This window comes from Lycorma delicatula, chromosome 8 (genome assembly GCF_047948215.1).
Source record: "Lycorma delicatula isolate Av1 chromosome 8, ASM4794821v1, whole genome shotgun sequence".
Taxonomy (NCBI): domain Eukaryota; kingdom Metazoa; phylum Arthropoda; class Insecta; order Hemiptera; family Fulgoridae; genus Lycorma; species Lycorma delicatula.
The window spans coordinates 71619358-71631896 of NC_134462.1; the positions used below are offsets into that span (position 1 = coordinate 71619358).

At 36.4% G+C, this 12539-nt stretch overlaps 1 protein-coding gene across 3 annotated transcripts in view; it reads left to right on the top strand.

The window, feature by feature from the left end:
* LOC142328810 (proton-coupled amino acid transporter-like protein acs) overlaps positions 1-12539 on the top strand; it is a 61170-nt gene that overhangs the window by 37428 nt on the left and 11203 nt on the right. For 2 of the 3 annotated variants that reach the window (XM_075372857.1, XM_075372856.1), the window contains exons 6-8: positions 1593-1868; positions 5143-5318; positions 12031-12209. In XM_075372857.1, the coding sequence (XP_075228972.1) occupies positions 1593-1868; positions 5143-5318; positions 12031-12209 (631 nt within the window). The remainder of the gene's footprint in view (positions 1-1592; positions 1869-5142; positions 5319-12030; positions 12210-12539) is intronic. The other variant, XM_075372858.1, reaches the window with a different exon arrangement.

Sequence of the window (12539 nt, forward strand, 5' to 3'; positions counted from 1 at the left end):
GGCGTCATGCTATACTGTCAAAAAAGCGGAAAACCTTTTTGAAGAACAAAATATTTAAGTTCTCCTGTGGCCAGGCAACTTCTCAACTGAAAATCTTTGAGCAGTAGTCAAAAATGAATTATACCACAAAAATTGACCTCGCTGAAGAAATATCAGTATGGTTTCATGATGAAGAAATAAAAAACAATATATAGCACATTTGCTTAATTGATGTCAAATCGTGAATGTGAAGTGATTAAGAATAAAGGAGACATATTAATTACTAGATATTCACAAATCATACAGGTATGATTTTTTTCTAATCATTTTTTTTAATCTGGGTTTTGATTAATTTGCAAATTACTGTAGATTCAAACTATTGTACATAATTGGTGATATTTAAAATGGTAATGTGACTGATAAACCTTGTAGATTAGGTGTGTTTCCATTTAATGATCTCTGGCAATAACAAAATAACAAATTGTTTGTAACCGATGAAACAGTCCACAAGTTCTTGCAGTATAAGGTGATGATGATGCTCATTATTCTAAAATAAAGTACTCTTTAGCTAGTGCCATTTGTGTAGCTTAGGTGCTTTTTGTAATGAAATGAATGTACCTCATTTCTACAGAAAACAGTGAATTTTGTAATTATCTCTACTTAGTTTAATGGGAAAAGTGACTGAAATAACAGTTTTTTAATTGTACTATAAAAATAAATTGAAAATATAATTTTATTAAAACACTTGGTTTATGGTTGTTTGTGTAGTAGACTATCCAAAAGTATTTACCAAAATCAGTTCCTTTGTTAAACTATATTGTTACTATAATTTTCAATAGTTTTTCAGTGAATGTTTCAAGTAAAAATTTTGAACTGAGAAATTTATAAAAAAAGTTGTTTATCATGAATCACGACAAAAATATTTACTGCCATCAGATTCAATTTTCAAATCTGCATCAGCTAAAGGATTTTAGATTTCCATTCTACAATCATCCACTGAATTTAATTTTTTATGTAACTTACTGACAAATTATTAATAAAGCAAACCACATGTCGACCAAATGTTGGAAATACTATAAACTTTATTGGTGCTGTAACAAGCTCCTATCATTTTATGTAATTTTTATACTTAAATTATTTAGCGAAAGATTCACTGCACTAGTACAAAAGTCCTTCTGACATTTAAGGTAACTGGATGTTTTTTGTTTGTATTTGTATCAATGATGTAATTAATCTTGATTTTATTTTATCGTAAAAAATTACAGAAAAAATTATTTTTTTTAAATTCCTAGTAAAAATTTAAAAAAATCAGTAAAATTGTAGTAAAAGAATATACAATCCACAAATCTACCAATTGCCTGTTGACTACATTTGTTATTTAATGAAAACAAAAAAAGGCATAAATAGTTACAAGTTTACATTTTTACAGTTTACTGTATAAATTATGAAGTCTTTGGTAATTTTAGTTTACTGTAATTTTAACTGATTTAAAATATTTAAAAAATATACATATAAAAACAGGTGTACAAGGTATTAACTTAAGTAATAACAATCAGTGTTAAGTTGCTGACATAAACATTAACTAACAGGTTTGTCATTCATATTTTTTACAGGTACAACATTACTATACTGATTTTGAAATAGATAAGCGACTGGTTATGACATTGTTATTGATTCCATTAATAACTGTTGCTTTGGTTGATAGTTTAAAGCGCTTGGCACCATTTTCATTCATTGCTGATGTTATAACAGTGATTAGTTTTGCAATTATTTTTTATTATCTTTGTCAAAATATACCTGGTCTTGATGCTCGAAGTGCTTTTGGAAAACCTGCATCATATCCTCTGTTTATTGGAACTGTAATCTTTTCAATAGAAGCAATAGGAACAGTAAGAAAAGAAATTATTTCATAACTTTCATAGTTCTGTCTTAACTGTACTGGGTGAACAACTTAAGATCGAACTACTACGGACTAAACAAAGTTTTGTGGCATTTAACAATTTATAAATGAAATGAAAACATAAATTAAATTCTGTACTATAAAAGTTTACATATTATTTCAACAGATGTTTGAAATCAGCACTCTGCACAGCTATGCACTTTATACTCTAGTGATTAAACTGAGAGCCCTCTGATGCAAAACGTTGTCACTGTTGACAATTTCTTGTGAATGTTCACCTTCAGCTCATTGATAATGTGGTGATTTCATTGATAAACTGTGCCCTTCACATAAACCCAAAGGAAAAAACTTTTACTAGAAAGATTTGGATAATGTGAAATCTTTTTCATGATTTGTTAACAGTCGAGAATTTACAAAAATTGTGTGGTACATTGAATCAGATCAAAAAATATTGTTCCTACTGTACAATTACCAGAAAGAACATACCAATACACAGATTTTTCTCATTGTGAACACTTTCAAACATCTAGTGAGGATTTTCACTCATTCAAAATCTTGTGTGAATTAGCATGCTCAGACAAATGAAGCTATTGACAATGTTGCAATAAAAACAGTTGCAATAATAAGACAGATCAGTTTGTCTTTTCCCTTAAATTATTGCTCAGTTGTTTCTTGATATGAATTCAAATTTAAATCTTACAGCAAAATATATATTTTACACCATTTAATTGTGATAACTTAGATTTTTTTGGACCAACAGGAATTCTTAAAATATTAGCCATGGCCTCTTTAGTCCTAACTCTGAAGGTTGCCTATTTCATTTTGCATTTGAAATTGACCTAATTGTTTAACCAAATTGTGTAGCTACTCTTTGCTGGATACTGGAATTTTGAAATTTCTCCATGAATATTTGATGCATTTCTTGAAAGGATACAAAACTATTATGGCAATCCTTTCCTCAATCAAATAACATTTTAGAAAAACACAATTGCAAAGAATAAAACTACTGGAGTGAATCCAAATAGTTTAAAACTGACCATAGACAATAATGTCACTAGTAGTACAGCAGCAGCTGACACTCAAATAACTGCAGTTCGAGCCAGCTTGGTTCGGTTTTAAGTTGCTCATCCTGTATTAATATTAATCACCTACATCAGATTTATTTATTTTTCCTTGTTTTACAAACAAAAGGAAAAATATTGCTGTTGTACTTTTTCAGCAGTAAAGTTTCTTGTGTAAAGCAGTTACATGCTACTTATTTTTTATTTAACTTATTCCCAATTTTTATCACTTGACATTTATAAGAGATTCATAGAATGACTTTTAGTCAAGACCATTTATGAGAGTAAGTTTTTACCAAACAAACAACTCTTTCACCATAAATTGGCGATTTATTATTACTTTTATTGTTTGTTTTTTTATATTTTATTTATCAATAATTGTGAGTTTAAGAATAATATACTTTTGTTTGCCAATGACATTAAGATTGATGGTTATATAAATAATACCATAGACCAGAAAATATTATAGAAGATATAGATCAAGTGCATAAATGGTCAATAAACAACAAGATGCCTCTTAACCTTGATAAGACAGTAGTAATGTCACACTCTAGGAAAACTGTTAAATATGAGTAATGGATTGCTAGAGAAAATATTAAGTGTGACCATTATGTGTGATCTGGGTATGCTTTTTGATACAAATTGTTATTTACTGGCCATGCTGATATATTGTCTAAGGCCAGAAGAAATTTAGGACTTTTTTCTTTGGGTGGCAAGATTTTGCACAGCATTAATAATAGCATTGTCAGATTAAAATCTGTCAGATTTTAATCTTGGTCCTAATTAAAGATTAGGACTATCAATACCTTATTTTGGAAGTAGTGTTTTTTCATGATTTATTAGCTGAAGATATATTTTAGCAAAATATTCTGTGGGATGAAAATTAAAAATTTAAAAAACATTCTTTTAAATAGTTCCTTTCAATTGCAAAAATAGTTTATTTCTTTTGTGTTTTTACTCATTGGGATGTATTTTAGGAAAAAATCATTGGGGAACCTTTAAAGAAAAAAAATTAATGATTATTTTCAAAGAAAAGATTGATTGGAATTCTGACTGAGAAGATCCTTCTGGTAATAGATAACTCGAGCTTAGAGGAACATGAGGTAGTGTTCACTTTGTTCAATATTAGCAAATGAACTAATGCTTATTAGTAAAAAAACAGAACTAGATGAGAACACCTTTTAGCTCTTGGATAATCTCAAATCTTGATTTAAAACTTATATTAAATTAAATTTTTTCATTATTATTGTAATAATAATTGAGAATATTAATATTAAAAGTGGGTGCAATATTCAAATTATTATGTATATCATGGTATCATTTGAATTATGGCAGCCTACTCTTCCTCTGCAGTGAAGTATCTTGGGATGTGGTTGATGAAAATAGCAGACATATGATGGAAGTGTCAGAAAAGGCTAGAAGAATGGCAACCACTATCAGTCAGATAATGATCAACATCATTCCTATGTGCAGGAAGCCCTGCACATAGAAGAAGAAGAAGGTCTTGTAACAGGTAGTGCTTTCGAAAATGGTGCACAAAGCACCAGTCTGGCTGTCACACTGGAAAGATAGAGCCTGTGTAATTCTTAGTTGGATGCATATGCTGTCTCCCTTTGGGTATGCAGTGGGTACAGGACCATCTCAAGCAATGGATTCCAGTCTTTTCTGACACATCCATCACATGTCTCTGGAACATGGCTATTTTTATCAACCATATTCCAATATGCTACACTGCAGGGGAAGAGTGACAGCCATGGTTCTGACCCTGAATGAAATCAGGATAAGCTAAAGCATACAATTCTGCTGAAGGCCATTTAGACCCTCTGCAGAATGTCACTGTTGTGGAGAGGTGAACACTGCGAAGACATGGTGCTCAGTTCTGGCAGCATAGGGAATCCTGCTTGGAAGAATTTGGCGTGCTTTCTCCGAAAAACATCATTGGAACTATGCTGCAGACCACTTGTGTCCACAGTGTTGGTCAAGATTTTCTGAACAAAGATGAGAGGAAGTGTAGGGGTGAATAATTCTCCTTTGAGTACAGTTTATCTGTATTAGGTTAGATAAAATTTGATCTGAACATTTTTTAATACTCAATAGCATTTTTGTAGCTATATTATTAAATCCTTGTTTTCCTCTCTTATTTTTTTTGAACTACATACAAATACATCATTGTTTATAATCCAATTAAAATTTTTATTACAGGTCCTACCTCTGGAAAATGAAATGTCAGATCCTAAAAAATTTACAAGTTTGTTTGGTGTTTTAAATGTTTCAACAGTTCCAATAATATTACTATATATATTTATTGGGTTGGTTGGTTATTTAAAATTTGGAAAAGACGTTAAAGACACTGTTACCTTGAATTTACCTTTTACCTGGTAAGTAAATAATTACAAAGTGTTATTGTTATCATTACATAATTTAGCCTATCGTAATAGAGGGTAAATCTGAATGGGAGTGAGATTTGGGATTAATGGACTCTTTAATCAGTAAAGTTTATTTTAAAAAAACCATAAATTAGATTTAACAAATTGGAGAAACTAAAATTTAATTAATAAGAATAATTATTAGCACTGGGAAGAGATCTCAGATATATAGGAGACTGCTGAATTAGCATTACTAGTGCTAATGCCAGGGGGCAGAAAGCAGCAATAATAGAGATTGGAGAGAAGGCTGCTGCCAGACAACTCAGTCAATCCTAGGTAAGGATTGGCTGGTTGTACTGCCAGATTAGATCCATGGCACAGGTCCCACAGTGTTTCAGGTGCCATGGGTATGGGCATCTGGCTCATGGATGTAAGGGGCCTGACAAAAGATGCCATAAGTTCGGGATAGGGGAGCACAAGGCTAAGGAGTGTTCTGCCCCCCTTGGTGCATGCTCTGCCAAGAAAAAGGTGTGAACGCTTCGCAGTTGACTTAACAGATTTAACAAATTGGAGAAACTAAAATTTAATTAATAAGAATAATTATTAGCACTGGGAAGAGATCTCAGATATATAGGAGACTGCTGAATTAGCATTACTAGTGCTAATGCCAGGGGGCAGAAAGCAGCAATAATAGAGATTGGAGAGAAGGCTGCTGCCAGACAACTCAGTCAATCCTAGGTAAGGATTGGCTGGTTGTACTGCCAGATTAGATCCATGGCACAGGTCCCACAGTGTTTCAGGTGCCATGGGTATGGGCATCTGGCTCATGGATGTAAGGGGCCTGACAAAAGATGCCATAAGTGCGGGATAGGGGAGCACAAGGCTAAGGAGTATTCTGCCCCCTTGGTGCATGCTCTGCCAAGAAAAAGGTGTGAACGCTTCGCAGTTGACTTACGCACCTGGAACAAGGGAGTGTCAGGTCTTCCGGGCAGCCCTGGAGCAGGTGAAGAGAAGGCTGTGTTAAAATGTTGAACGTACTACTGGCCAACCTTAACATGAGTAGGCTAGCTGATGACTTGCTGCTGCAGCTAGCCAGAGACAAGGAGGCCGACTTGGTGCTAATCAGCGAGCAGTACCGGGACCGTGACGACTTCCAATGGTTCCGAGACTCGCTCGGGATTGCCGCGATATGGATTGCGTATCGCAACAGAGCACAAGTTCGGAGGCACGGTGCTGGCGAGGGGTTTGTTTGGATCTACTGCGGTGAAGTGACGATTTTTATCTGTTACCTCACCTCAAATGACTCGATAGCGGACTTTCGCCGGAAAGTTGACGCGTTGGAGGATGTTATCCTTGCTCTCTGCCGCTGATGGGTTTGTGGTAACTGGAGACTTCAACTCCAGGACGGTAGAGTGGGGTATGGCGCATACCAACTCCAGAGGGAAATACATTCTGGACATGGCGGCACGTACTGGACTCGCGATCCTCAATACAGGAAACACGACGACGTTCCGCCGCTCAGGATATTTGGAAACTATTTCCGACATTTCCCTCGCCTCCGAAGAGCTGGTCACGCTCGTCCAGGACTGAAGAGTTCTCGAGGATTATACAGATAACGACCACCAATATATCTCGAGTCCTAGATGGTGCACGAGAACGCCCGGGGCCCCCACGGCTGGTGAAAAGATATCGACGAGAAGAAATTCAAAAGAAAGATCTCCTCAGGGGTGGTAGCCTCTGAAAACATCACCAATGGGGAGGACGCTAGCGTTGAAGCCGTAGTTGCTTCGAGCATGCGGCTGATCGCTTCTGCATGCGACGCTTCCATGCTCCACGGAAGGCCGAGGCACAGGAAGCGACCCGTGTACTGGTGGACACCGGAGATTGCCGGGTTGCGCCGAGAGTGTCTTCGACTAAGACGAGTGGCACAACGTGCAAGGGATCGCACAGACGCAAACGCCAGGTCAGCCGATTATAAGACGGCAAAGAAGTGCCTCGGTCGAGCCGTCAACGTGAGCAAGGCACGCTGCTGGAGGGAACTGACGGAGACCGTGAATGCAGACCCATGAGGGCTGGGTTACAAGATAGTAACTCGGCGATTAGGGGTCTCGCGGTCACCAGCTTCACTAGACGAGGCTAAAGCGGAGCACGTCGTTAAGATGTTGCTCCCGGCCCACTCGGTCCGTACCGAGCGGGACTTCGGCGACGTGGGCGACTTCCCGCTCTTCTCGATGGAGTTGCTGGAGGGAGTCCTACGGTCGCTGAAAGGATAAAAAGCCCCTGGTCCCGACGGTATACCGGCCGAGGTGCTCAAGTGGGGCGCTGCAGGCCCCCGTCTTCTAGACATGTATAATGCATGTCTGAAGGCTAGGTCATTTAGCGCCAGGTGGAAGACCGCTCGTCTTGCGCTAATTTCCAAGGGCAAAGAAAACCCAGAGTCGCCGTCCTCCTACCGCCTATTGTGCATGCTTGACACAGCTGGGAAGGTATTTGAGAAACTGTTAAAGAAAAGACTTGTTGCGGCGATGAATAAGGCAGGTGGCCTCTCACCCAACCAGTACGGTTTCCGGCAGGGTCGGTCGACCCTAGACGCAATTCAAGAGGTTTTTGGGGCAGTGCGGCGAGCAGAGGACCAGTCATTTTTCGCGACGTTTTGTCCTTCTCGTTACGTTAGACGTTAAAAAAACGCTTTCAACTCCGCACGGTGGAGTGATATAATTCGGGCCCTGGAACATTCGTTCCATGTGCCTCAATACCTCCTCAGAATGGTGGTCGCATACCTGTGGAAGCGCGGTCTCATTTACGAGACCGCGGCAGGATGGCGTAGGACTGCGATCACGTCAGGGGCGGCGCAAGGGTCGATTCTCGGCCCGACCTTTGGAACGCCGTCTACGATAGCTTGCTGAGGCTGGAGATGCCTGAAGAATCTGTCTTGGTTGGGTACGCTGACGACGTGGCGCTACTTGTCGCAGACCGTGACGTAGAGCACGCCCAACTGAGGCTCAGCCGACCCATGAACAGAATCGGTGCCTGGCTGGACGAACATGGATTGTTTCTAGCCCTCTGCAAAACGAAAATCGTGGTTCTAACGAAGAGGCGTATCGACACCCTTCTCTTCCTGCGTGTCGGGGTAGAGGTTGTCAAGCCGGCCGCAAAGTACCTCGGTATAATGATTGACCGGAAACTCAGCTTTGGAGAGCCGCCGACAAAGCTACGAAGATCCATAACTGCTCTCACCTGGCTCATGGCGAATGTTGGCGGATCGAAGTCCAGCAGACGGCGACTGCTGATGTCCACAGTGCATTCCTTCCTGTTAAGAACTGCAAGAAACCGGAAGCGGCTCGCGCAGGTGCAACGCACCGCAGCCTTGCGAGTTACTTCCGTGTATCAGACGGTCTCCGAGCCTGCAGTACTGGTGGTCGCCGGCGTCCATACCTATCGCTATTTTGGCAAAGGAGCGCCAGGTGATCTACAGGAGGCGACGGGCTGGCGAAGAGCGGCAGACCATTGCCAACGAGGAATGCACTCGCATGTTCCTAGCATGGCAAGAGACCTAGGATCATGAGACCAGAGGACGATGGACCGCAAGGCTTATCTCTCTGGCCAGACCGTGGACGGAGCGGCGGCATGGAGGTGAAGTACTACATGATCCAATTTTTAACGGGACACGGGTACTTCCGCGTTTTCCTTCATGTCATAGGGAAAGCGCCATCCCCCGACTGCCTCTATTGCCCCGGTGTACGGGACGACGCTAAGCACACCTTTTTCAAATGTACTCGGTGGGCGGCAAATCGAGGGACACAAGAGGCGGATCTCAGAGCCCCCACAACGTGGTTGCGATGATGTCCGTAATCTGAGCAGCTGGGAAAGTGTAGCCCAATTCGTCGGCAACATTCTCAGGGCTAAAAAGGTTGACATGGGTAGTCCTAAAAATTAGGTAGCACCTATCAGACTAGTATAGGAGGACTCGACTGGAAGTAATCTATTAAATGGTTCCGGGTCGAGTCCTGGTAGAAAGGGGAATGGTTTTAGTCGGTAGTCTGCTGATAGTACACTCAATAATAAAAAAAATAAATAATAAAAAAATTATTATTTTAATTCAATTAACTAAAAGTAATTCAATTTGAAATGTAAAAGGTTCCCACTATAATTGTAAGAAAATATCACTACAAAATATTTTAAAATTACATATCAGTTATTTTCCTACAAGAAGAATAATGAGAATTATGTTTAAAAAGAATTTTGCGTTTTCTAATACAAATATAATGTGTACTTTATTGCTATTTTTTTAAATTATTGTTAAATTTATTTAAATATAGATAGAAAATTCATACACCTGACATGTTTGATGTACAGAGCACAATATTTTGACCTGTGCTTGCTATACATACTCTACTCCCCCTAAACAGTTACATCTGGTAGAAAGTTGTGATGTATATCTAAATATCTGTATGATTATACTTCACATCAAGCTTACAATTTATAAGTTTAAAAACCAAATGTTTTGTACATCATAGCTGGTTTTAAATTACTTATCTCTAACACCTTGGAAACTTGAGTGCATTTTCTTACAGCAGAGACTTAGATATATTCATAATTTAAACCCTAATTGGAATGTAAATCAAAACAGTAGGTATATGTTATATAATTATTACATCCAGAACACAATTAATATACTGTAAATGAATTTTGTAATGTTGAAACTTTTAACATTAAAATTGTAATACAGTAATTTAACATTCTACTGACCAGGGAAAGATTAGTGACGTGAAATCTCATTTTTAGTGTCCATGTCTGGACAAAACAGTGAGCATATGTAGAAGGGAAAAATTCAGGATAAAAGTGGAAAATTCCCTTTATTTCATTAAAAACATGTTCAAGAAGAGAAGTTTTACTTTAACTTGATTGTTGGTGAGGGAATAAATCTGAATTTTAAATGATTTGCTGCTGCCTGCACTTCTTATAAAAAACAGACTCCCAATATTCCTAGACTTTGATAGTTTATAATAAGAATAACTAATGTTTATTCAGCAGATATATAATAGCAAATACTGAAAGCATAAACAATAATACAACACAAATACAGTACAGTTTATTTCAGATTAACAGATAAAGTAAAAGAGGACTAGATCTTAGATAGACCATATACAGTATTTAAAAATCTGATTCCTAAAATTTGTTAGCACAGTTTTATCAAATTTTTGCACATCTTTGTTTTAATAAATTTAATGGGAAAAAAATACATGTCATGTGCCTTAAGTCTAAAAAACACAGCTTCAGGTTGCCTTACCGTGAAGACCTCATTAGCGGTCTTGCAATTAACTTCATTTTAAATATTTTGATATTCAAGCTACTGTTTTTAGACTACATTCTATCTTATAAAAAACTGTTCTGGCAATGTTTTCTATTCAGATACTTTGTGTCATTTAGAAAGAGGAGAAAATCTTTAATATTAAACTATATTTATCAAATTACATAATTTTTCAAGGTAAAATCCTCAACATTATGTTAATATTTTCTTAAGGTAGACATTTTGAACAGTAATTCTTAAATTGAAATAAGTTGAACATAATTATATTATTATTTTTCTAAGGGTTGGAAAATTTTGAAAGGAAATCAGATAGGGAAAAACAATATTAAATTTTTTGTTAATTGAAGAGGACTTCAGCCTTTGAGATCAATGATTTTTTTTCTGGAAGTAGATCTTATTTGGGAAGAAGAACTGTTTAAATATCACAATACTATAACAATTTTTGTGAATTTAGGAGGCATGGCATACTTAGCACTCTTAATACTACATTATGATTTTTATATAATGTCTGTTTTTCATTATCTTACTAAATCTCTGAACAAGATTTTTTAAAGTTTTTCCTAGATATACATTTTTATCAAAACATTTCAATATTCTTAATATTTGAATTGAGAGGGCTGGAGTCCTGAGACCTCTTATGGGGGCATAATAATACTTTTTTAGTAATTAGAGGTGCTAATTTCCTCAGCTAGGGGTGCTAATTTCCTCAGCTAGGGGTACTAACTGCTTATAGCTATTAAGTATATAAAACATGTGAGGTAGCACTTGTCTACTGAATTGTATTCATGCTGATAAGCAACAGTATAATTTGGTTCATGAAGAAAGCAACAGAAATGACGTCATTCATGTTAGGGTTAAAGAAATTACTATATTAAGTTAATCAGATTTACCTTTCTTCAGAATTTTTTTTCCATTCTGTCATTACTTCAGATGTTATCAAAAAATAACTTTCTACCTTTTATATGAGTTGAAATAATAGTTCTTTTAAACTGGTTTTTAAAAATTTCCGTTAAATTCTTTACTTAATTACCATTTTTTAGTTACTTAAGAGACAGATAAGACTGTTCTTATATACTCAATACCTTTTTATATGATTTAAAAGTTTTAACATTGAAACTGCACCTCCAACAAAACAGATAAAAAATAAAATATGGAAGGGCAATTTATAGGTTTAAAATCTATATAGGTTTTCTGCAAATAAATTGATGCTCTTAAGAATAATGCAAAAAAGAAAAAATAATAATTATGAATTAAGATTATTTATTTCTATTAAGCAGTTAGAATATATAACTAAATTTTAGTACTAAAACAATTTCAATATTCGTGATTAAATAACATATAACTTTACTGTATTTTTCAGGGCATCTTCACTTTGCAAGATACTTTAACATATAACTTTACTGTATTTTTCAGGGCATCTTCACTTTGCAAGATACTTTTATCAGTGGCTATATTCATAACATATGAACTCTGTTTATTTGTGGCATATGATATTATATGGAAGGAGTATATTCAGCCACAAATTACAGATCCACAGAAAGCTGTATACTGCTGGCAATTTTTGCTTAGGGTATTGCTTATCTTGTTGACTTGTAAGTATTGTTATGGCATAGAGTACTTGGCTTACAGATCTGTTTATAGAGATAATGGCTTATATAATGTACATTACAAAAGAAAGATAGGAATAAAATATTTAAGAAATTTTTTCCTTTTTTAAAAATATTTTTACATACTTGTCCAAAAAGGTGTGTTTACATACATATTTAGGGTATATGTATGTATGTATGTATGTATGTATGTATGTAACAAACATACATACGTTTGTTTGTTTCACCATAGCAGTTCATGGCAATTTTCTGCCACTCTTAGAATTTGGATGTTATTAGCAATTCAATGAACAGATTTAGAGTGTTATTTGGTAT